The sequence below is a fragment of the Syngnathus floridae genome, chromosome 11, assembly GCF_059516105.1.
Source record: "Syngnathus floridae isolate MCC-2025c chromosome 11, RoL_Sflo_1.0, whole genome shotgun sequence".
Classification (NCBI taxonomy): Eukaryota; Metazoa; Chordata; class Actinopteri; order Syngnathiformes; family Syngnathidae; genus Syngnathus; species Syngnathus floridae.
Window position 1 is genome coordinate 10612607 of NC_142423.1, and position 24986 is coordinate 10637592.

The following is a 24986-nucleotide window of genomic DNA, read 5'->3' on the forward strand; positions in this document are numbered from 1 at the left end:
TGTCTGTCTTTTAGGGCTCCTACTACCTCCAGGCCCCCAAATCTGGAGGGAGAACCAATCGGGCAGCAGACCAGAGTGCCACGTCAGAGCTTTTGGAGGCCAAGGTGGGCTTTGAGAAGGGGGCTCTGTAAAGAAACCAAATTAAAAGTCTGGTGCCCACCTGGAGAGCTCACTTTCGGAGTAGCGATGACATGGCTTCAAGTCAAATAAACAGCCTCCTCCATGACATACCGTAGTTACCTCAGGGGTGAAAATGAGAAAATCAAATAACAGAGGTCACAGGAAGTCAACCAAAAAGGTGCAGGAAAACTGCTGTTCCGTAACCAGTCTTCATTCTAAAAAAGAACAAATCAAGATCTAATATTAATGTCATTATTTTATAGTATTACAGGCATACTATTCCTCAGAGTCCAGAAAAAAATACAAAATAAAGTTTTTATTTTATTTAGATAATTAATTAATTGCAATCAATATTAACAAGTCGAAGATAACATTTCCACACAACACTCACCATCGTAATAAAATGAATGTCAAATTTCACTTTCCTAATACATTTTAATAACATGGCTGGTGGCGTGGCCAACTGGCTTTGAAGACTCGACCGAGGTGCCGGTTCACCCGGATCCGGTGTTGACACAGATGTTAAAGATGTCCTCTTTTCACTGTAGGGATAACGAGTTCTCTTTTTTTTTGAGCCACTAACATCACAGGCACAGTGGAGGGCGGTTTTTGAAAGGCTCTCAGCATTTTTCCCCTCAGCCGCCTTCATCTCACTGATAAAACCGCCTTTGTGTGCTTTTGGTTGCCCTCAGCAGATCCAGTGGTGCCCGCAGGGCTGCAGCCAAGCATTCTTAACTCCACATTGTTTAGTTAGATACTCATGTTGTTTCCAAAACCCTCCGCCTTTAACAGCAACTTCAAGGAGGAACTTTTTTTGCCCCTGTCCCAAATCTATTCTCCAAACACAATAAATCTATTAGCAAGTCACAAGGGAAGTGAGAAAATAAAGAATTACTTTTTCTTATTCCCCCGACAGGAATATATTTTCCGCCTTGAGCCGGGCAAAGTGGATTCAGGGAAGGGAAAATGTCCTTTTGACCCCAAATTGAACAGCGTCTCCGCTTTGATCAGTAAGTAAATGTTGAATTTTGCTTCACTTAAGCCTGCCGCACACATTTTTAACAACTTTTCAGAATGTGCGGGATTCCCAGATAATGAAAGAAAAGAAATCTTTTGTGCTTACTGTTCGTACCCAGCGTGGCGTACTTGAGATGACCACACCCGTATCACCACTGACAATCTTTTGCTCTCCTTATGCCGCAGTACGGCGTGGAAATCCAAATAACAGAGTGGGAATAGCGCAAATTTGATTTGACCTGACTTTAAAGCCTCAGATTAGGATAGAGGATGGAAGGTCCTACTTACCAATTTGCGGGTGGTCTGGTCATCGGTGTACACTGTGCAGGTGGTCGGACATGACCTTTGGTGACCTTTGTGTGTGTGACTGCGCGTGTGTGCAAGTTCTCAGTTGCCACTTAGGCAGGCTAAACTGTTGAGCATTGAAGAAAATGATATTTTTTCCGTTGATACTTTTATAAAACACACAAGAGACTCCGCAATCACTTTACATGAGGAATTTACTCGTATGGTGTCAGAATTTGTAAATATTCGAACGCCAACTTTGGCAATGATCAGATCGTGGTTGAACACACAGATTTAATCTGCCTCATTTTTAAAGGGTCAATTTGACCCGCAATTTGACAGGATAGTTAGAGCTGCCATTCAAACTTTTAATGTCTTCACCCTCGTTAATCTCGCTGATTGCAATTGATTGTACATATCCTGTTGCTCTTCCAAATATCGCTGATTACCCTCATGGGGGTGATAGGCGTGTTTTTGGCGGAAGTATCGCCAGGTCAACAGGTTTGACCCAAACGTGGCACTACAGGCAGATCATAATCTAATTTGGCTTAGTGCTGATCTTTTTGAGGGGAAATCACCACCATCATGCACCAGGGACATTTTGGAACGCTGTTGTGAGATGATTTAAATGAAATGTGGCGGGTGTGACACCACTTTTGAGTGATTAGCCTTTCTGCAGCATGCGGATCACATGATGAGTTATTTTGCTTTTGTGTCCGTGATGACTTCACCTTGGCAACGCCCTCAGTTCTCTATGTGTGTGTATGCCTTGACAGATGGAGAGCTGTATGCGGGAGTCTACATTGATTTCATGGGAACCGACTCGGCTATCTTCCGTACGCTGGGGAAGCAGACAGCCATGAGGACCGATCAGTACAACTCCAGATGGTTGAACGGTAATGTCCTGACGAGACGTTTGTTCCACAGCCAGCAATAATTCAACAAATTGGTTCCCTGCAGTGTTTAGCATGTCTGCCTTGCAGGTGAATTGTCCTGGGTTTGAATCTTGGCCTAGGAACAAACGAACATAAGGGTACACACAATCACATCTGTGGACAGTTTTCATCGATGGGCTAATAGCTGCTAGTTGAAAATCACTTCATAACAAGCAACCATTTGGTAGATAACATTTGTAAATATTCTTAAAAAAAAGAAGCTTTAGTCTGTTTATTATCACTCTCACCTGAAGGATACTGTCAAAGAAAAAAAAAAAAAACATAACGCAGCCTGTGACATGCTAATGGTTACATACAATGGGAAGCATCATAGGTTAACAATTAGCATCTATGGAGTAGCAACCAACAGATATCTGAACACAAATGATGCTGCTGAAAGACCATATAAGAATACGCAGGCGAATAGTTTTTATATCTTTATATTATCCTCTGCAAAGAACAACAAATACTATTGCCGCACTGATAAGCCAAGAGAAAGTTTCAATGCCAAGTTTCACGCACCAACAAAAATGAAGAATGTGACAAAAACAATTTAGTTCTAATCGTCTTTATCGTATGTAAGTGTACGTACCTAAATGTTCTTTGCTAATTGCTGAGCGCACGTCTGCAGAAGCCCACGGCGAGGTCGGCATCGATGGGAACTTGACAGTGCATCAATAGTGACTCATACATAGAGCTGATGAGCCACAATTGGGAAAGCATCATCATGATTGTTGCCAAATCAATTTTAGCCTCGCCCCTCGACGTCGCACTTCTCGCAAATCTTCCCCTAACCCCGTTACCCCCGACAGCATTCCTTTGAACCTCGTCCATGGAATCGCTACACCTGAGTCCCACTCATGAGTCATATGATGCTTGCTGTTCACAAGTGGGAGTATTTGAAAGGAGAACTCAAGAAAATTTGTCAAAACTTCCTCTTAGTGGTTAAATGTGCATATTGTCCCATGTTGTCAACTAAATCGACAAAGTATTTATTCTAAAAAAAATAATACATTCAAAACACAACTCTCTCATTCAATACACGACATGTATTAAAACAATGCATTCAAATGCAAATCCCCTTAAAGACAGTAAAAGCATGAGTTGTATTTTCACTCACGGAGGCACCACTTCATCTCCAAATAGACTAAAAACTAAACTAAAAAAAAACAATAAAAAAATTAAAAAAAACATCAGCTTACCACTAGAGCTAAACTAAATACTAATTACCGGTCACGTTACTGTCCAGCGTAAACCATCTATTGTCCAATGCTGTGTCCAAAAATATGTTTTTTTGTTTTTAGGATGGGGGGCGCAATTCCACAATATTTAAACGTCCTTCTCAGACTGCAATGATATGTCATTTACTATAGTTGTGCAAGGTGTTGGTAAGCGCTTGGAAATAGATCTCAAAAGTGCTTGGAAAATATGTGTGTGTGTGGTTTTTTTTGTCCTATAACGTTGCTGTTTAGCTGTATTGGCATAGGTGGGTGGATGGGTGGGGCACCTTCTCCTGGGTGTCCGTCCCATTAAGTGGCTGTGTGTAAGTGCACACCAGGAAGCCATTTTGACCACTGCTGGGTGGGACAAATTGAATTGGTGTCATAGGGTGCAGTGCAAAGCAAAAACACGGATGATTCCGCAGCACTCCGTAATCGTACAAATGGTTATTGGGGCCAAATAGCGTGTTTCAACAGCGACCCAAACCTCAACCCTCCCTCCTTTGGACCAGTAAATTGTTATTCTGGGCTCGGCTCTTGGGTTTGGTCAGTTTCTTGTCAGTTGTCTCCTGGTTACAATCATCTTTGTATTATTGTATGTCAAAGCAAGCCTACTGATTCTGTTTGACGTCCAATCCAAGATGCTTGTAGTATCCTGTGTCATAAAAAATCGAGCCATTTTCCTAAACATGTTTTGGTCAGAAACTTCCTTTTACTTGGATTATAGCAAGATACTTTATCCTAGAAGAATTATGAACCATCACATTTATTGATATCTTGGTCTTGGTTATCTGCCACCTGTTCAAGGATAATCAAAGATAATAATAATGTCCGTGTTGTGTTTTTTTTTTTTCTAGACCCCACATTCATCCATGCACACCTCATCCCTGACAGCGCCGAAAAGAATGACGACAAGCTGTATTTCTTCTTCCGTGAGAAGGCCACCGAGATGGGTCAGAGTCCCATGAGCCAGTCCAGAATCGGGCGGATCTGCTTGGTGAGTAAGAAACCTTATTTTGCCGATGATTCCTTAAACAAGTAAACTAACCCAGTGTATTCATACACTTGCAGCTTGGTAATAAGCAAGCAAAGTTATGATTGTATTTGTCCAACAAATGGTTTATTAGGGATGTTTTTGGCCGTGTGTTCTCAAGGCTCTTTGTGGACAAGTTATACGATGCAATGAAATACAGCTTTGACTAAACACTTGTGTCAGTGTGAGGATCCTTTAATTTCCCTTTTAAGGCAAAGTGATTTGAAATTTTGTATCCCAGTGTCACCGAGACACAGCAAGTACATCGTGCAAATCATTTGGATGGGGCGAAAGGCGTGAATAAAGTTCATAATTTCCAGCCCGTGAATCATTTTGATTCCCTTTCTCAGTAGTAAAAGTTGGCCGACCTCCCTTGCGCACATGGGCCCTTTTGAAGCACGGTGCTCTTTTTGTTCTACTGGGCCAACAGCAACAGCGGTGCGATTAGCTCAAACGGCGTTGACTCGCACAGCTGCGAGCCCGATGTAGATATGTGTTAGATTTGTCGGGATGGATCACCCAATGCGCCCTTACGTCCCCGCAGAATGACGACGGAGGCCATTGCTGTCTAGTGAACAAGTGGAGCACGTTTCTCAAGGCCCGTCTCATCTGCTCGGTGGCCGGAGCCGACGGTGTCGAGACGCACTTTGACGAGCTCAGTGAGTCCATACACAAGCACGCGCACACAAAACTTCAGTGTCATTTTCTTCACAAAATCTTTTAGCGGCATGAATTTTGTCCGTTAACATTTCTAAATAAACTGCATCACATTTAAAGTCACAGGGTTCAAAATGGAAGTGTCAAATTAATTGATTCATCAACAACAAATCAATCATCAAATTAATCATCTCCTATTTTAATCATCGAATAATTGTCTAGAGCATTTTTTTAAGCTAAAGGAACCCGTTGACTGAATGACAGCAATAAAATGGCCTGCAACAGAATGATCAGCCTGCTGCAAATAAAAAAAATGTGCATCTGTTAAGAGTTTAGCCTTTGGCGCATATTGCACCTACCCGTACCCTGATAGGAAAGCGACGACTCTGTTGTATGACTTGTAACCACAACAGTAAGAAAACAAAGCCCAAAGGTCCCAACAGGTCTTGACGGATTCACTATCTTGCCCTTCACAGATTGAGCCATTATCTTTCTCCTGTGAACAAGAGAATGCTAAATTGTAAAAGAAAAACAAGAGGGGAAATTGAATCCAAGTACTTCTGCACTCATCAAAATAAAAAAAAGCTAGAATGGATCATCGTGGCCTGTCCGTTATTCACAAAATACCACAAAATAAGTCATGACATGCGTCATACAGTATATTGTATTTCCACTATGGGTATATATTTTTTTTCTGCTATTGCGTCGAAGGCGACGCTGCCATCTTATCTGGCACGTGACAAACAATAAGTTACGCTGACTTGTTCCAATTTATTTCCCCTGCGCTTCTCCTGCCTGTCAAACAGATGACTCACAAATTTCTCCCTTGCAACGAAGGCAGCCATCATTTTCATACCTCGGCGGCGTGTGAGGATTTGTCCTCCCTCCGATCAAAGCAAGGGTGTAGAATGAGAAATGAGGGCTGAGTTGTATTTATTATTTATCTTCAGTTCAATACATCCAGTTCAACTCTCCAGTTTGTGTTATTGGATGGATAAATCTGTGCAAAGATCAAAAAAGCGCTAACTGATGTCTGACTTGTTGATAAAGATCACAAGTTAGAGAGGAGAGGACAGCGTGTCATGTTTATTTTTCTTTGTGTTTCGCTTAGGGCAATTACTGTCCTTCACTGTTCAAGGCCAGTTAAAACAAGTGAACAAATGATTGTTGCGCAATATTAACAAGACCAGCAGAATATGTTCACCTATCATTCCTCGCCACATGTCAAACTTCATGTGTTTAATTTTTTTTGCACCTTTTTGGGTTTTGGCTTGCATTTTTCTCTCATTAAATCCATCAGTGGAGATGTAGAGGGCCTGGAGCCTCCAGTCTGCATATGGCTCCTATTAGAGGCATGTTTCACCACAACATCCATGTTTTACTTTTATTCCCCGACGACACGTAGGAACTCTCGTTTTAGTGTCCAATGAGTTTAGATTCAGGATTTCCTGGACCTGAGAACAAAAAAGGCCGCATCATGTTGGGATCCATTTTAGGGGTACAATTGTCTCTAAATCAATCAATTAATTGATAAAGATATGAGACAATACTATAAATATAAATAAAAAAGTGTAAAGACTATTTTGTGCCAGTAAATACAATTTTGTTTTATTTTTACTTTTTTTTCCACGTCAAAGAAAATTACTCTTAGTCAAATTCGAAGTTGAAGTTTCCTTTATTTTCCTTTCCAGGGGATGTTTACATCCAGCCAACACAAGACACCAAGAATCCTGTCATCTATGGAGTCTTCTCAGTTTCGGGGTGGGTGTCTTGATTGCATTTGCAAAAAGACCAGACAGACAAGTGGCTGTCTGGGCCTGATAGCAACTTCTCCAAATTTGAGGAGAAAACACAGCAGAGGCAGACATGTATGAGTTACATACTGTTCCTCTGGTTTGGCATCAGACATGTTGAAAGCAAGATGATAAAAGCACTGCTAATCATGGAGGCGCACTAGACACAAACAGCATCGAGAACCCCGTGCTCGTGGCGACTCTTTGGCAGCACGTGGGCGTCTTTTTATGTCAGTGTGTCAGACGGCTCTTGGTTGTGAGAGTATGTTTGCGTTTCCTGGGAAGTAGCTTCTACCCATCGCATGCGGCGCCCTCTGTCATTATCTCGGCACTCAATGGCTTGTTCTCCCGTCCAGATCTGTGTTTAAAGGCTCGGCGGTGTGCGTCTACTCCATGGCAGACATCCGCATGGTCTTCAACGGTCCTTTCGCCCACAAGGAAGGACCCAACTACCAGTGGGTGGCCTACACGGGGAAGATTCCCTACCCCAGGCCTGGCACTGTGAGTGGTAAACATATCCCCAGGACCGCAGGAACATACAAATATGATTACAGACACGACAAGACTTAAAACTTGCAACCTTAAAAAAAACATATACAGTGGATACAGCCATATTTTGGCCATTTTTTTGGTTTGATTTTTGGCTTTGGGGTTCCCCCGAGAGCACATGTGTCAAACTCAAGGCCCGGGGGCCAGATATGGTCCGCCACATCATTTTATGTGGCCTGCGAAGACAAATTGTGCATCAAATTCGTGTCATTACTAGAATTGCAAACTGTCTTCACTTTTAATAATATCTTTTTTTTTTTATATTTGACCAGTTTTACTCGTCTGATTTGAAAGCGAGGTATTTGTCAGTTTGTTTTGTAGCTTTTACTGTATATAATATGAGGTGCTCATATATTTATTAGGGTTGACAGTCAAAATGGCCCTCCGAAAGAAGCTATGACTACAATGCGGCCCGTGAAAAAAATGAGTTTGACACCCCTGCCTTAGTATGATGGGAAAACATTAATGGCATTTCCAGCAATTAAAGAAAATCACCCAATAAATAATTAAATATGATTGAAATATGAGATTTAATTTTTTTTATTCCAAATTCAAATGAATTGAGTTTTTTTGAATGCTTCTTATTTTACAATCAAACCATTACATGCTCTACTGTCCCATTTGTGAACCCAGTGTCCCGGAGGAACGTTCACCCCCAACATGAAATCCACCAAGGATTACCCAGACGAGGTGATCAACTTTATGAGAAACCACCCCACCATGCACAACGCCGTGTACCCGGTACACAAGCGGCCCCTGGTGGTCCGGACCAACGTGGACTACGAGTTCACCACCATCGCCGTCGACCAAGTGACGGCCGCCGACGGAAGCTATGAGGTCCTCTTCCTGGGAACAGGTCAGTGGAAAGACATCAACCATATTTATTATTATTATTATTATTATTATTATCATTATTATTCATTACACAATTTAGGTTCCAAACTAAGGTGTCAACGGAAGGTCAGGGCTTCAAATTAGCCTTTGTTTGAATGCCTTAGACTTTACCAGCTCAGTGGCCGGAGAGGAGAGTGTCCGCCCTGAGATTGGGAGGTCGTGGGTTCAAACCCCGGCCGGGTCATACCGGTGACTATAACAACGGTACCCATGTCTTCCCTGCTTGGCACTCAGTGTAAGGGGTTGCGTGGGGCTCCACTGCTGCTCACAATCTTTGCCAGCTCAGTGGCCTAGTAATAGAGTGTCCGCCCTGAGACTGGAAGGTTGTGGGTCAAACCCCGGCCGGGTCATACCAAAGACTATAAAAATGGGACCCATTGCCTCCCTGCTTGGCACTGAGCATTAAAGGTTGGAATTGGGGGGTTAGATCACCAAATGATTCCCGAGCGCGGCACCGCTGCTGCTCACTGCTCCCCTCTCCCCCTAGGGGATGGATTAAAATCACATGGGGATGGGTTAAATGCAGAGGACAAATATCACCACACCCAGATGTGTGTGTGACGATGACCATTGGGACTTTAACTTTAAGTCGGGGTTTTACATTAAGGTTTCAGTGGTGGGTTAAGGCTTCCCTTTTTTCATTAAAATTGGCATTTTGATTTAAATGAGCTATATTTATGGGTGGATTTCAGGTTGAGCCACTAAGACAAAAATCGTCTAATTCTTGGCTATAAGATGGACCAAATTGTCTGTCTACTACGTCATCTTATGATGGATGGCGTCAAAATTTGATGAACACTGAATGTTAAAATTTGATGAGCACTGAATGTTATCCTCATTTGTGCTTGTTAGATCGCGGAACAGTGCAGAAGGTGATCGTATTGCCGCGAGATGACCTTCAGACCGAGGAGCTGGTTTTGGAAGAAGTGGAGGTCTTTAAGGTTTGTCGCTCTGGTCTCGCTGCCTTTCCCTATCGTCTTCTGATTTCTCATTTGAGGTGTGAGGTCCCAATGTCTTGATTGTTTTTCGGCAGGTTCCCACCCCAATCACCACGATGAAGATCTCATCCAAGCGCGTAAGTAGGAGGAGCATCTCACAAAGTGACCGTGACGCAGAAGGTGTCATTGAACGGACGTTTGCTTCCTTCAACAGCAACAACTGTACGTGGCGTCGGTACTGGGCGTGACGCACCTTGCTCTCCACCGCTGCGACGTGTACGGCGAGGTGTGCGCCGACTGCTGCCTGGCTCGGGACCCGTACTGCGCCTGGGATGGAAAATCCTGTTCCAGATACTCGGCGTCGCAGAAGAGGTGCGTTCGTTTAAGAATGTGCACAAATAATTTGTTGTACTTTAAACTTGTGTGAGTTTGCTACGCTTTGTTTAGTTAATGTTAACAAAGAAAGCAGATAAGAGACAAACCCAATTGGTATGTTATATAAACATCTTGGGTAATGGGCATTTTGATATAAACAAGCAAATCAGATTGATGGATAATACAATATTCTCCATGTGTAGCAATGTCTGTTTCATACTGCCCCCGAGTGGCAGGGATGTGTACAATCAAAAGAGCAGCATGATGATGTCAGAAAATACCTATATTCTTCATATTGTATTTATTTGTGTTATAATTGTATGTTTTCTATCAAGTACAATACTGTGAAGTGTTAAATAAACACTTTGATCCTTTTAGACGCAGCCGCCGTCAGGATGTCAAGTACGGCAACCCCATCCGCCAATGCAGAGGCTACAATTCCATTAGTGAGTCTAGAAATAGCTTTACACATGCACTTGTCCAAACACATACAGAGCCACATGGTCCATCAACAAACTAAAAGTTTATATCTACTGAAATTATATCAATGACATCGGTATACTGATGATCTAATTGAAAACCTAAAGCTACTAATTTCTGCATTGTGTTTTCCAGCCAATAAGAATACCCTGGAGACAGTTCAGTATGGTGTAGAGGGCAGCACCACGTTCTTGGAGTGCCAGGCCAGGTCCCCCCATGTTTCTCTCAAGTGGCATCTTCAGAAAGAGAACAGTGACAGGAGGAAAGAGGTGAGTAATATTTTTCTTATTAGTTATACTGCTGTTGTTGTTTTTTCTGGAGGGGGTGTAGGTATTTTAATACTAACAGGAACTGGCGTTTGTGATGTCCATCTGTGCTTTAACCTCTGTCACTTCCCAGATTCGCTCCGAGGGCCGCATCCTGAAAACGGACCAGGGCCTCCTAATCCGCTCCCTGCAGCCATCAGACAGCGGCATCTACCAGTGCACATCGACGGAGAAGAACTTCAAACACACGCTGGTCAAGCTGCAGCTGGTGGTACTCTCCAGCCGCACCGTCAACAATGTCCTGGTGGAGACGGGCGCGCCTTCCCTCGCCCTGGCGCCACTGCAGTCCAGCGCCTGGACGCCGAGCGCCGGCCAGTACAAGGACCTGCTGACCATCCTGAGCCAACCGGAAATGGGCCTGATCAACCAGTACTGCCAAGACTACTGGCAGCTGGGAGACAGCGGCGGCGGCCTGGGGGACGGCAAAGCCAAGAGCCTGAAGGAGCTGAAGGAGCAGAAGAAGCCCCGGAACCGCCGGCATCGCGACGACGAGACAAGTCCCGCGGAGACATGAAGCGCCTGAACCGACTAGTCGTGAGTCTACCGCAACTCCATAAACGCTACACTATTCCTCCGGTGTTGAGGAGTGCCTCAAAATGGACGCAATACAGCAGAAAAGACAAAAACTCTTGGATGAAACACACAATATTTATTGTAGGTTGTAAAAAGTAATTCTTTGTACCTATCTAGAAAAAAAAATGTTTTTTGTGAATAGGATGCTGTTGTTTTTATTCTAATGTTCTGGTTAGTGTTACTGACAATGTGTATTTTGTCCAGTTTGTCTTTTTTTATGTTTGGTGTTTTGGGAGCATCCACCGCCGCATGGACGACAACTGAAAAGTGGAACTTGGACTAAAATGCTCCTCTCAAAAGCTTTTCAAAGACGGCACAAAAGGAACATTTTTCAGGACCACGTAAATCAATTATCTTCATGTTCCACCACCTAGCCATATTTTTCTGGATTCGTCTAACTGGTGCACACTTTTTAAAATGTGAAAAAAACCACACAGTCGAAGAAAAAAATGGCAAGTGTGTTCTTGCTGCTACTATCCAGCTCTGAAAAAAAATAAGAGTACTCCGCTGCAAAATAATTAGTGAATGCCAACAAATCTTCACTGAGATGCAAAGAATCTGTTTGGCATTTTGTAACGTCTGTCATACGAGTTGTTCTCCAGCCTTTTACGCCAAGTAGCACCTAAAAGAAAAGCCTTTAGCTCACCACCATGACATTAAAATGCTGCCACATAGTAGGCCTGAGTGTTCATGACAACAAAAAAAATCACTCTTACCACAGCCCACACCACGGGATAATCACTCCTAATAATATTTTTGATTATCACTTTATCTGTCGCCCACTTGAGTTATTTTTCCATCTAATTGTTGCATCTTCAGTACCGAGTGATCATTGTACTGAAGGAGACTTTAAGGAATATAAATGTGACAATTTCACCTCCCAAAATGCAGATTCCAGCAGGCAGCTATTTTTAACTGAGTCTGTACAAAATAAAACAAAACACCTTCTGTCACTAAACGTAATGTGAGACATCGCTTAAAGGGGGTTTTGATATTTTGGAGATGTTTCGAACACTTCAAAGCATCCGACTTTGTCGAAGGGTCCCCAAAAAGAATGATGTGGTGTACAAACACATTGTTGTGCTTCCTGTACTGTCGTTGTAAAAACCTTGTGTCCCAATACTTTTGTTCATGTGCACATGCAATATAGTCGCTGCTGCAGTTTGACAAGGGTTACACACACATACACACTCATACAAGTACCACACCCGCTAGCACTTGCTAACACATGCTCACACAATCACAGATGCACTTTAATACAAACACACACACAGTCAGAAAAAGGGAGAGTGCGGTTAGATATGGACGGCTTACATTTTAGATGTAAGATTTCATACAAGGTCAACTTTGCATTCCTGCCGTTTTCACGGTTCGGTTTCATTGAGTCTATATGATGTCGTCGCTGAGAATGAATTATGTCAGCGTTATGATTCATCTTTAATTTTTTTCAATAATTGGCGAGGGGAGAGTGCAGATTGATAGAAAAGGTACAAAGCAATTTGGACAGGGTGTCTTTTCATGGTGCATGGCATGTACAGTGTATGTAAAGTGTTTGTCTAAAAAGAGGTTTTGTTCCTGTGGATGTCGGTGAATGTCTTTCTCATTGCGGGAATATAAAAATAATGTTAAAAAAAAAAAAAAGAATAAATATGGGCTCAGCTTTTTTAAGAGGGTGTCAGAGTCCAGATTGTACTTATGTTTGAAATCTTATTTCATGTGTTTTTGCAGACTTCCCTCTGGGTCATTGGTGTAAAGTATGACATTGATAAGACGCACACTTGTTATGACTTGTAAACATAATAATGATAATAATAATAATGACTTCTTCCCCATCAATGTTGCTGACTAATAAATAAAAGCTCTATATTTTATTATAACAAATCCTATCTCATGTTTGCCCTTTGGTGAGGAAGTGTGAAATTTGGAAATTAAGATTCGCTCTTCAAATTAAGGTCAATGTTGGATTTCCAATTGGGGTTTCATTTTAATACGATGGTTTCAAATTTGGAGTTTAAGACAAGTTTGTGGTTCAAACTATAGTTTGTGAATTTAAGAATTTCACGGCAAGTGTTTTGTAAAACTGGTTCAGGTGCAAAATAGGATTTCAAGAGGGTTTCAAAATAGTCTGGGGGTTTCCAAATTAGGGTCTGAAATTACAGTTAGCATTTCAATTTGAACTTTTAAGATGGCGTCGGTGTTTGAAGTTAGGGTTTCAAGCTTGGGTTATAAATTAGGGCTTGAAGCACACAAATGTTTGAAATTAAGCTTTCGTGGCAGGAGTAGGGATTCAAATTATGGTTTCAATTTTGGGTTAGGGGTTCAAACAAGTTAGTATTTCAATGCTAAAAGGGGGGGGTCATATTAAGGCTATAGCAAAAAAAAGGTGTGAGGTATGACTCAAGCACACTCAGACACATACAGATGCACATAATTGAAAGTGAGTAGATTAGGATGCTTAACCAGCCTTAGATTAAGGTCAACAAGATCTGTGAGGTGAACCCACAAAGCTCTTTAGACACTTCACATCTCCCGTACAAACATACTAAACATGTACTAAAAAGTTTTCTAATCTTATCAATAGTCTCTATTTTGTAGTTATTGAACAAAAGTTTTTGCGCGTCTACATGACTGTAATTTATTCCCTCTCGGTGACCAAGGTGGCTGAGCACACCATAAGGAGCAGCACGATGAGATTGAAGCATTAAGGGTACACAAAAAAGTTAAGGTTTCAAATCTGGGTTTGAAGCAGAAAATGGGGTTTCAAGTCTGGGTTAGAGTTCCAAATTAGATTTTGGTTTTCAAATGATGGTTTCAAGAGAGGGTCGCCGCTTACGTATGGACTCATTGGGAGCGATTGTGTGCAGCCTCATCGTAGATAAGCACTTGAGCCGATGTTTATCTTCCGCTGAGCGCAGCAAAGTCCCCGTCTCCCTCTGGTTCACCTATGGACCCTCACCCTCGCACCTCCCAAACTCCTGTCCTTGCACCCCATTGGTTGGGTTCCCCGTCAGGTGGGCCAGGAGGACGCCCACTATCCTCTCCTAAGTTTGGAAGGAAAACATTTGCAAAGTTGTTTACCGGTGCCAGGTCAGAGCACAGGGCCGATCTGCTTTTCACTTGTTCTCTTGAGCTCTTTTGGCTTTGGCAGAGGGGCCGGAGCCGGGACAAGCAGTATGGGGGCGGGAGCGAGTGCAGAAGAGAAGCGCTCCAGGGAGTTGGAGAAAAAGCTGAAGGAGGACGCCGACAAGGACGCCAGGACCGTCAAGCTGCTTCTGCTCGGTAAAGTCGACACACTGAAGGCCTCACAGTGGAGCTGGGGCCACATACAGTATTGTTAAGATGATGACATTAGAATGTGTATAAAGGATAAGAAGAGGAAAAAAATGGCAAACAAAAATAAACTTAATATAACATTTAACATCAAAATACGTAAAACTATATGAATCAGTAATTTTCAGGTTAAATTTTGGAAGTATTTCAATGAGGGTACAAAATTAAAAGTTGCATTGCATTGTTAATAAAAAAAATACTACAATATATCATGTGCAGCAATCAGTATTTTAATTAAGAAAATTTAAGTCAAATGTTCCAACTTGCATTGTAATGCTTATAATAGATCAAAGAAAATAAAACAAGGAAGCATCCATTTCTTTTGAATTGAATCTGATATAAAACTTTTGACTATGAAAAATTAATACATTATATCAAATACTTTAAGTGAGAAGATGGAATTTTAAAAATCTATCAATAAGTAGTAACGTTCAAAAATTCTGGCCATTTAACTTTTTCTCAAGCGTTTCAATGGGGGGAAAAAAAACCATATTTTTTTCTCAAAATAATTTTCTGACTGTAAACTCTTTTTATTTCTATGTATTATTATTATAATTTAAAATATTTGTTTTACCATTGAATCCTTCCACTGTATTATAGTTAGTGAGATCATCATGACGATGTAGGTCAGGGACACACGCAGGTTTGTCCTGACATCAGCTTTGAAGCAGATTAGATGTGCTATAAGAAGCATTAGGAGCCATCGGCATCCTCCGTATGAATACCATGACCTCATCATCTTTCCAAAATAATATGTGAAGCATTTGTCTCGTGTTCTTTTTGTCAGTGATTATGTTTGTGTCTTGTAGGGGCTGGCGAATCAGGAAAAAGCACAATTGTCAAACAGATGAAGTAAGAATTTCACTCTTCTACTACATTACAAAGTCGATTGGGCGCACCAAATCATGACATCCACAATTGGTTGTAATTTGTTTGTTTTAATTTAATTTAGCAAACCCTAACAACCAAAAACTCACTCAGTCGCGGCGCACAAAATTGGCTGGACAAGAAGTTGACTATTATGTTCCTAATGAAGTCACTAATAAATTGTTTATCAGGCAACAGATAAACACGCACATTTTTTAATCTTCAGAATTATCCATCAAGATGGCTACTCTCTTGAAGAGTGCCTGGAGTTCATCTCTATCATCTACAGCAACACCCTTCAGTCTATCATGGCAATCGTGAAAGCTATGACCACGTTCGGAATCAACTACGGCCACCCAGATCAGCAGGTGGTAGAAAATCCAGGCGTACCGCACCGTGGGTGCCCTACATACCCCGTGTTGATCATTTGGTTTGTTTGCAGGATGACGCCAGGAAACTGATGCACCTGGCCGATACGATCGAGGAGGGCACCATGCCCAAGGAGCTGTCCGACATTATCCTCCGCCTGTGGAAGGACTCGGGCATCCAGGCAAGCTTTGACCGGGCCTCCGAGTACCAACTCAACGACTCGGCCGGATAGTAAGTACGCCTAGTCCCAAAATTAAGATGGAAGTAGTGAAAAGAAAAAATAACTGAGTTCATTTCACCTTTCTCTGTCCTTTAGCTACCTGAATGACTTGGAGCGTCTGGTTCAACCAGGTTATGTCCCCACTGAGCAGGATGTGCTACGATCTAGGGTGAAAACAACCGGTATTATCGAGACCCAGTTCTCCTTCAAAGATCTGAATTTCAGGTGAGAGGATGGAACACTCGAGGTTTCAAAAGCGTAGAAATCAAATACAGCAATTCCCTCACTCTGTTTGAACGATTTGGTTTTCCCAAGCCTCTCTGGACTAGAATCTTTTCCAGGGATGAGAATCTGCTGATACAAAAAAACTCTCTTGATACTCGAACCTTTTCACTGGACTGGTACCCTCTCGAGACAAACTTCTCTTTGCAGTCAAACCTACTTTCTGGACTGCAACTCTTGGTGTTACAACCTTTGCTTGGAACTTAAGCCTTCCCACTTTCTCTCAGGACTACAACCTTCTCTGTGACTAGTACCTTCTCTGGATTTAAACCTTTTCAATACTAGAACCTTCCCTGGGAACTAGAACATTTGACCTTGTCTGGGGACCTGACACATCTCTCAGTACTAGGGCGCATCTGCCAAATCGAGTATGGAGACTGCATGGTCGCAGTATACTGTAAAGTGCATCTATGGTCATACGTTTTTCATCTTCTGTGTCTCTACGCAGGATGTTTGACGTGGGTGGTCAGAGGTCGGAGAGAAAGAAATGGATCCACTGCTTCGAAGGGGTCACCTGCATCATCTTTATCGCTGCTTTGAGTGCCTACGACATGGTGCTGGTAGAGGATGATGAAGTGGTGAGAGGCTTGGACATTGCATGTGTGACATTGTGTTCCTTCACAGCAGGATATACACGTAGCAACTTTTAGCATCTTAGCCAACTATTAAAATGGGGGTCCGCAAGGCAGTCTATTTTCTCCACAGAACCGAATGCATGAGAGCCTGCACCTCTTCAACAGCATTTGCAACCATCGCTACTTTGCCACCACCTCCATCGTCCTCTTCTTAAACAAGAAGGACGTGTTTGTGGAGAAGATCAAGAAGGCTCACCTCAGCATGTGCTTCCCCGACTATGACGGTAAACAAAAAAATAGTATTTTAGTCGATTTTTCAGGAAACTGCACGATACCTTAACGTTAGTACTGTTTCACTTTATTACAAAAGTTGAATTTGATCTGTAGTTTTACACTCTGCTTCCATGTCACCTCTTTGAGGTCCAAATACATACGAGGATGCTGGCAACTACATCAAAGTGCAGTTCCTGGACCTGAACATGCGCCGAGACATTAAAGAGATTTACTCGCACATGACCTGCGCTACCGATACAGAGAACGTTAAGTTTGTGTTTGACGCTGTCACCGATATCATCATCAAGGAAAACCTGAAAGACTGCGGTCTCTTCTGAAGGAGCTTCGCACGTGAGTCCAAATAGGGTTCTGGGTAGGCTTGTAAAATATTTTTTTAAGCTTGGCTTAGGGTTTCAAACTAAAGTTGGGGTTTTACTAAATGGTGTGAAGCCACATTTAAGCTTTGAAATTAGGATGTGAATTCTAGGCTTTATTTCATATTTGGGTTTTACAGCAAGGTTGGGTTTGGAACACATTTCAATTAGGGTTAGGTTTTTAAATTATGGTTTCAATCCTGGGTTAGGACTGATTTTTCATCTTTTTTTCTAGGATTGTGTAAGAATACTCTCTGTTTACCAAGGCACCTACTGAGGACAACAAACCAACCTCTCAAAACACGAGCAAGAAGTCGTCGCTTTGACTTCTGTGGACTGAACAGAAACTACAAACCATCAGAATTCCCCCATTTCTTTCTTTTGTAGTGGAGCTAACGAGCCGTCTGCAACGTGTAGCAGACATCCAAACGAGTTTCTCTCTCAGATGCACATTCACACTTCAACCTCTATTAGACTAGCAATGGCTTTGTATGATTATTTATTACTATTTATTTTTTTGTAGACACAATCACTTTAAATTTAAAAATAAAACTCTGTGACACAGACCTAAGGGTTAGTGTTCCAAGTTAGGATTTTAAGCCTGGGTTAGGCTGAGTGTTAAACAGTCCCATGCCCAAATCCACTATTAAAGCTTCTGTAGAGAACAAATTATGTGTCCGTTTATTTTTTTTCCAATGAGAAACAAGAAATGGGGTTTGATGCCAAGTGTAATAGAATTATGGGTTTTAAGTAGGGATGCCATTATCAAATAATTTTAGAATTGTATATATACTTTTACAGTCATATGAAGAGGATTCATCTCTTGCCTCATACAGCCAAGACTCCTCCCACCGCCACTATAAAAACTTCACGCATAGGTGGAGCACTGTCAATAATGGTTTCTGTTCACCTCTCCTTAGCTGCTCTTTTTGCTTTGTGCATTTGGGTTGTCAAATATGTCGCTGGATCAAACTGTCCTGAATCACAGACTGTTTTTATAAATGGGAGATGCTGCAAACAGTGCCCTCCAGGTAAGAAAACAACTTGAAACATTTTCTCCACAGGTTAATTGATGCCTTTAAAGTGAATCAAATATTTAATCACTTTCTGCTTCAAAGGACAATATCTGGAGGATTTCTGCACAGAAACGAGAGAAACAATCTGTCGCCCATGTTCTAACAACTCCTTCTCTGAAAAGTATAATGTCTTCAACAAATGCACTCCATGTCATTTGTGCCAAGGTAAGAGCTTATCGAGATCGTCCTAGAAGACAATTAAACAAAACACAGTACGATGATCAAAAACACCAGTGCATAAAATCTCACAGGAAATGGTTGGATTTATTGTATCTGGACAGAATATGAAGAGAAATGTTCTCCAGCCGCAAGGTGTTTGTGTCGCCCTGGTTTCCTGTGTTCCGATGACGCGTGCTCAGAGTGCGTGAAACCTTCACGTCATGTTGGTGAGGAGATGGAAAAAACAGGTAAGGCCTATTTTGAAGTGATGATTAGGTGACAGATGAACAGAGTAAAACATTTTATACTAGAGTATATTAAAAAAAACATTTTTAAGATATATTGTTATACTTCTTCCACACTTATCGAAAATGACTTAAAATGCATTCTGAGCACCTGCAACTTGCGGTCAAGAAATGTCATATGACACCACATTGGGGTTTCCAAAGAACATTTTACCAATTTTTTTTTTTTTTTAATCACTCACGGTTGAGGTTTATTGTAAAAGAGTACATACAGTACATGGATAAAAACGAGAATTAAAAATGTTTCATATTTAAACACCAAAATGTTGAATGGAAATCTGCTATCTTAACGCAAGCATCAAACACCAAAACATTCAAGCAAATCATATGGTTTTCTCACAGGCCTATTTTGTCTTTTCTCTGTGGGAACAAGATGTATTAGACAATGTAGTTTCTTTCCTTCTTCTTGCTTTCACTTTCACGGTGAAATTAGCCAGTGACTTTAATCTTTAATTCTAATCTTGTAAAGGTTCATCTCATGTTCTCTCCAACTTGGTTTTTACAATGTCTAGGTTTGCAAAAATGGGTGTTGATAATGCATTTTCAGCTAAACTTTGACTTGATTCCTTTCCAGAAAAGGATCCATTTTGTATCATCCTTGGCATCGGATATGGTATTCTGGCTGTAATTCTTCTGATGATCTTGTTTCACACCTGTATAAACATTGCAAAGAAAAATAGAGCAGGTGGGTTTATGGTTATTTTGTGTGTTAAAATGTTTGACTATCCAACCCGACGTGATTTGTTTGTTATGTTGTAACTGTAAGGATTTTTAACTTCTTTACTGACTTTTCCATCTTTACTTCTTTAAGTATTGCAATTAATGTTTTACCAGTTTTACCACCGTTTTGTCCAGTTTGTAATATTCGTAGCAGTTTTTAAAACATTTTTTAAGACTTTGGCAGTCTTTTAAAATTTACAATTTTTTTAAACATAATTATTGAGCTTTTAACATTTTAACCAATTTTCATGTTGATTTTAAAATCTTCGTCAGTTGTGAACTTCTTAAATGAAATTTTTAAATCTTTACTAATTTTCTTTCATGATTGTAACTTTGATTCAGAGATGAGGTCTATTTATAGTCTGTTTCCTTCTACGTGTGCTTCAGCTCTAACCCTTGCCGCCACCCCATGTCCCCCACCCCTGTCCATCATGGAAGAAAGGGGGCTCCAGCAGCAGCAGCAGCAGCAGCAGCTCTTCATCCAGGCTGATTCGAAGAACCAACTCCAGGAAATTGTCACCAATTTGTCATAGGGATGGGTGGATTTGGAATTTTATGGAAGGGCCTTCAATATTAGAAATCTCCATTCTAGAGAGAAATGTAATGAAAATATTATTTAGTTTTTTACTCTTTTTCTCTCTCTCGCTGTTCATTCACCGGCTGGGGACATCTGACAGGAAGTGGTTGGATTTCTTTCGTCTTTTGAGATATGTTCTCCATTCTCCAACCACAAACATGATGTCTTCTGTTGTCATGGTTTCCTGTGGTCACACGATGCATGCTTGCTATGTATGGAAAATACTATGTGCGTTGCAGCTGGCTAGTAGGTGGTGAAGACAGAGAACAGCAAAGTTTTGAGAACAAAACAAATGTCAATGGTATGGCCCATTTTGGTTTAATTAGAAAAACACAAAAAAAGCAATTACTGTTACACAGATCACTTTAACTTGAAATTTATGAAAAATGTTCATGTGTAACAAAGTTATGGCGTGATGCAAAAGGACATGGTGTGGTACCTGCATCCTGTCGTAACGTCAAAAAAAGTCATCCTGCCGTAACATTCAGTCAGGACTACGAGGAATTTAATTTCCTTTGTTTATTTCAGCAAGTACATAATCAACACTTTTTTCAACTTCATTTCACATTTGGTTTTTGCATGACTTGTCGAAAAGGGCAGCGGAAGTTTCATTTAACTTAAAAACTGTCCCGGTCAACAACAATTTATGAATAGAAACTACTGGGTATAAAAGAGAAAGAACTTCTCTTGAAGTACACAAAAAACAAAGGTGTTCTGTTCATAACTAGTGAGGGCCTCTCACAGATAAGAAAAGGAAGGAAGTATAAGAACTCCTTAAAGCTAGACAGATATGTTGGCTTGAGCAAAGATATGAGACCTCCAGTTCAGGCCGACCGGCGCTTCTGCAAAACTAATTATTCTAACAACTGTAACAATTGTTATTATTGATGTTTTTACATTTGTTGACTGTGGTAAATTGAAATGTGGACTGCTCGGCCCTGGTGCTTCCACCCTCCGCCTGTAGGGGCGCTGGCAAACACCCTCTGCCCCAGACCGACGATCACATGACGGTCTGGCCGGCTCCCATTGCCACGCCCTCCTTCCCCTCCCTATCTGGAAAAGCCCAACCAAACATCTGACAGGGAGGGAAGAGGCGAACCACCAACGACTTCCCAAGATGCTGGCGCTAATAAACCGGCTTTTAGACTGGTTCAAGTCTCTCTTTTGGAAGGAAGAGATGGAGCTGACCCTGGTCGGCCTTCAGTATTCTGGAAAAACGACGTTCGTCAACGTAATCGCCGTAAGTCGCCACCTGCTAGCTGGGGCTAACTAGCCTAATGCTAATAGCATCAGCGCTAATGATGGGAGAGCGATGACTAGGAGGAAGTCATCGCTTTAACCTTTGTTTCCGCAGGTCATACATCATGTAATATTAGCACGCTGTAGTGCTATCGTCATTTTAAAAAACTGGATTTTAATAATAAAAAAGTAATCCTTGCTTGCTACGAGTTGAATGAGTAAGGCTGGCTAGCACGATCAAGCTAGTGTTTGGCTTTGTATTTATGACGACTGCATCGCTATCCATTTTTATTTGGGAAAACACATTTTTCACTTTATGACATATTAAGTGTGAATGTAACGTAAAATTAATATACATTTTAACCAATAGTAGTGTAGTGTGTTGATTCATTTTACGAGAGTAAACGGTTAGATTTATCTTTATTTATTTGTTTATTTATTTAATTTTGTTTGCGAATGTGCGTAGTTTTGAGTGATCGATTGTAAATATTCAACAAGTCGTAATTTTATGAGAAGAATGTCAATTATTAAGAATTGTTTTTCTATTTTCAAGCTTAGTCTTATGCGAATAAAGTATCTTTACATCTCTTCAGAATTTTCTTTTAAATATTTAGTCATTGTCATGAGATGATGGAATATTTTTCCATTAAATATTTGGTTGTATATAGTGAAGCAAAAAAAAATTGTAGTTAAGTTGTAATTTTTCTAGGAGATAAATGCATTTTTCAATGAAAACAAGTCTTAATTTATACAATATTATATATTAGAATATTCTAGTATTAGAATATTTTCGAAATTATACTTAATTTTACAACCAATATTCTTGCAATATGTTTTACATATTTTTATAAAGTAGTACATTTACAAGACGATTATAAATGACAAGAGTAAAAACAAGATGCAAGATGCACACGTAATGTTATTGTAACTGACACAAATCCACTTGCCACTGTTAGAACTTCTATGATGCCTCAATTGTTTTACTTTTAGTAGTAGTCATTTTTAACAGACATGGCCTGCTTTTAATTCTAAGTGATGCTGTTGGTTTTAATGTCAATTCAATTTATTATTCTGATTATAATCCTGCCATGGGAAAGTCCAATTTACACTCTGCTGTATATAAAAAAAAAATGACAAGGATGAGCACCTTTTTGTCCAAGTCATCATAAGTAGCCTACTCCAACCCTAAAATGGTTGGTCTCATTGGGGTTCTGTTCCACCCTGCAAGGACTTGTGGGATTTCCTTCAGTCATAAGACCGCTGAATTCATTTCCACTTATCTGTGTCAGGTGACCACATGTGGTCATGTGCTGTGTGTGTGTGTGTTTGTATGCGCGCGCACACACACTAGATGTCGTGGTCATGCAGGCCAAAACAAACGAATGACCCATTTCTGTTGACGACACAAGAGTGAGAGTTTAAGTAGTGCTTACAAATTTAGCAAGTTTAACAATCGCAAGTTTTAAAATTTGCTCCAACACATTTTTTTTCCAATGTGATGAGGACAAGCGCCATACAAAATGAATGTATGATTACGTGATTCTTATTTTCAGCCATAGTCAATGACCAATTGATTAACTTCACCCATAGTCCGTCAAAGAGCCAAAGTAAAGAGTTTGCCTTTAATCTATCAACGTGTCTCCTTTCAGTCAGGCCATTTCAGCGAAGACATGATTCCCACAGTTGGCTTCAATATGAGGAAGGTCACAAAAGGAAATGTCACCATCAAGGTAGGTGGTTCCAGCTTCCTGATTTTTTTCTTTTGTTTTTGAAAATCAATCCTTGTGTTGATTTTACAAAGAGGAAGGAGTATTCAATGGCAACGCATTTTCTCTGCAGATCTGGGACATCGGAGGGCAACCACGGTTTCGGAGCATGTGGGAGCGCTACTGTAGGGGTGTCAACGCTATTGTGTAAGTACAGCATATAGATAGACCAATGTTTTTAGCTAGGCTAATGCTAGTTGCAAACAAGGAGGCCAATAACCGGTATCTGGAGCTGAAATTGAAAATATTGGTGTCAAAATAAAATATAAAACTTTTTTTTAAAAATTCTATTATGTGTGATTAAAAAAAAAAAAAAATGCATTTAAAGGGTTTTCTTCAAACCTAAAACTGTGGCGCTCATTTCCAGATACATGGTGGATGCGGCAGACCGAGACAAGGTGGAAGCGTCGAGGAACGAGCTTCACAATCTATTAGACAAACCTCAGCTGCAAGGGATCCCCGTGAGTATTCCTTTTCACACCGGCTCCTCGTGATCAACTGTGACAATCTGTTCCACAAAGTGACTGTCTTGGTAGGTTTTGGTGCTGGGGAACAAAAGAGACCTCCCTACTGCTTTAGATGAGAAACAGCTTATTGAGAAAATGTAAGTCCACACTACAGAGGGCATCTCTGTTTGCAATGGAATTTTGCTCAAACTCATCCAAAGTCACAGATCACCATTATGATCTGCTGCCGTACATCATTTAAGCATTATACACATTTTTGGGGGGGTTTTGTCCAAATGAGCTCTTTTCCGTTTTTAGGAATCTGGCAGCCATTCAGGACAGGGAGATATGCTGCTATTCCGTCTCTTGCAAAGAAAAAGACAACATTGGTGAGTTGAGGAATAGGGGGTCTTCTCTTCAAAATAAAACAATCATTCAGAATGTTTGTTTTCTGTATTTGTGTTCAGATATCACCCTTCAGTGGCTCATTCAGCACTCAAAGTCCCGGAGGAGCTGAAAACGATGAAGGGCAGATGTTGATTGCCAGCTGTTTGCCATGTAACCATCATGCCACTTCGGACGTGTCCTTAACTCACCACATGCACTCTTCTGCTTTTTTTTTTTCCTCTTTCCATTTGTACCCCTACAACCATCTCCAAACTCTTTGGGAATGCACTACCCCAAAATGTAATCCCGATACCAAATGAAGACATGTAATTGGCATTATTTGTCCTGTAAATTTGTACGATGTGACTTTTGACAATGTTTTTGTTTAAATGGTAAAGCAGCTTTTTTTTTCTTTTCTTTTTTGTTGCTGATTCATTTTCCCACCTTGTATATTTGTGATAATTATGCAGTCAAGCAGGTCTGTACGAAGGTTAGGTATCCAGCTTGTATGATTTTTAACAGCAATTGCGTGTATGAATATGTGATTCTATTTAAAGTCTGAATGATCAAAAAGGACGTCTGCTGCAGAGTTGTAGGGTGTATACTGTACTCTGCTCTGTAAAAAGTAAGCCTCCTAGCAATCCGTTTTGTGTTGCGCGAATGGCGAAATTTGAAGTGCCTTGCGCAAATGTTTCATCTGAAGCAACACTGCATGCGAGGTGTTGTGCCAAGGAAGAAGTAAAGACACCAATCACTTCAATGTATTCAAATAAAGGCTTGCTTTTTAATACGTGAACTAAACTTGAGTTTTATTTTGTTGTTAAAG

The 24986-nt window shown here is 40.9% G+C and overlaps 4 protein-coding genes across 5 annotated transcripts in view; all 4 read left to right on the top strand.

The window, feature by feature from the left end:
* Positions 1–13076, top strand: part of sema3fa (sema domain, immunoglobulin domain (Ig), short basic domain, secreted, (semaphorin) 3Fa) — a 61228-nt gene extending 48152 nt beyond the window's left edge. For both annotated transcript variants that reach the window (XM_088390295.1, XM_088390296.1), the window contains exons 6-19: positions 15–104; positions 1037–1130; positions 2199–2318; positions 4435–4574; positions 5155–5269; positions 6959–7028; positions 7417–7561; positions 8243–8465; positions 9356–9444; positions 9537–9578; positions 9656–9813; positions 10195–10262; positions 10432–10565; positions 10696–13076. In XM_088390295.1, coding sequence (XP_088246421.1) covers positions 15–104; positions 1037–1130; positions 2199–2318; positions 4435–4574; positions 5155–5269; positions 6959–7028; positions 7417–7561; positions 8243–8465; positions 9356–9444; positions 9537–9578; positions 9656–9813; positions 10195–10262; positions 10432–10565; positions 10696–11136 — 1929 coding nt within the window. In that variant the 3' untranslated portion in view covers positions 11137–13076. The remainder of the gene's footprint in view (positions 1–14; positions 105–1036; positions 1131–2198; positions 2319–4434; positions 4575–5154; positions 5270–6958; positions 7029–7416; positions 7562–8242; positions 8466–9355; positions 9445–9536; positions 9579–9655; positions 9814–10194; positions 10263–10431; positions 10566–10695) is intronic.
* A 1162-nt stretch (positions 13077–14238) lies between these two features.
* On the top strand, positions 14239–18154 carry gnat1 (guanine nucleotide binding protein (G protein), alpha transducing activity polypeptide 1). The gene is made up of 9 exons (XM_088390301.1): positions 14239–14474; positions 15335–15377; positions 15619–15760; positions 15835–15992; positions 16078–16206; positions 16712–16841; positions 16969–17122; positions 17259–17462; positions 17721–18154. Exons 1-8 carry the CDS (start codon positions 14369–14371, stop codon positions 17447–17449), a joined length of 1053 nt encoding a protein of 350 aa, XP_088246427.1. The 5' UTR covers positions 14239–14368; the 3' UTR covers positions 17450–17462; positions 17721–18154.
* Positions 18155–18352: 198 nt separating this feature from the next.
* Positions 18353–20667, top strand: tnfrsf18 (tumor necrosis factor receptor superfamily, member 18). Its single transcript, XM_088390305.1, has 5 exons — positions 18353–18516; positions 18604–18726; positions 18843–18968; positions 19600–19710; positions 20133–20667. The coding sequence occupies exons 1-5, from the start codon at positions 18381–18383 to the stop codon at positions 20276–20278; spliced, it is 642 nt and encodes a 213-aa protein (XP_088246431.1). The 5' UTR covers positions 18353–18380; the 3' UTR covers positions 20279–20667.
* A 655-nt stretch (positions 20668–21322) lies between these two features.
* Positions 21323–24961, top strand: arl8ba (ARF like GTPase 8Ba). Its single transcript, XM_088390306.1, has 7 exons — positions 21323–21562; positions 23211–23291; positions 23401–23474; positions 23695–23788; positions 23864–23931; positions 24092–24162; positions 24241–24961. The coding sequence occupies exons 1-7, from the start codon at positions 21440–21442 to the stop codon at positions 24288–24290; spliced, it is 561 nt and encodes a 186-aa protein (XP_088246432.1). The 5' UTR covers positions 21323–21439; the 3' UTR covers positions 24291–24961.
* Positions 24962–24986: the final 25 nt, after the last annotated feature.

What these genes read in the sequence shown, in the direction of transcription:
- gnat1 (XM_088390301.1), top strand. Translation starts at nt 14,369, where the DNA reads ATGGGGGCGGGAGCGAGTGCAGAAGAGAAGCGCTCCAGGGAGTTGGAG. An exon ending in ACAATTGTCAAACAGATGAA is followed by an intron (nt 15,378 to 15,618) that starts GTAAGAATTTCA and finishes TTTAATCTTCAG; the next exon opens with AATTATCCATCAAGATGGCT. An exon ending in GTGCTTCCCCGACTATGACG is followed by an intron (nt 17,123 to 17,258) that starts GTAAACAAAAAA and finishes CACCTCTTTGAG; the next exon opens with GTCCAAATACATACGAGGAT.
- tnfrsf18 (XM_088390305.1), top strand. Translation starts at nt 18,381, where the DNA reads ATGGTTTCTGTTCACCTCTCCTTAGCTGCTCTTTTTGCTTTGTGCATT. An exon ending in CTGCAAACAGTGCCCTCCAG is followed by an intron (nt 18,517 to 18,603) that starts GTAAGAAAACAA and finishes TCTGCTTCAAAG; the next exon opens with GACAATATCTGGAGGATTTC. An exon ending in TCCATGTCATTTGTGCCAAG is followed by an intron (nt 18,727 to 18,842) that starts GTAAGAGCTTAT and finishes GTATCTGGACAG; the next exon opens with AATATGAAGAGAAATGTTCT.
- arl8ba (XM_088390306.1), top strand. Translation starts at nt 21,440, where the DNA reads ATGCTGGCGCTAATAAACCGGCTTTTAGACTGGTTCAAGTCTCTCTTT. An exon ending in CGTTCGTCAACGTAATCGCC is followed by an intron (nt 21,563 to 23,210) that starts GTAAGTCGCCAC and finishes GTCTCCTTTCAG; the next exon opens with TCAGGCCATTTCAGCGAAGA. An exon ending in AGGGGTGTCAACGCTATTGT is followed by an intron (nt 23,475 to 23,694) that starts GTAAGTACAGCA and finishes GCTCATTTCCAG; the next exon opens with ATACATGGTGGATGCGGCAG.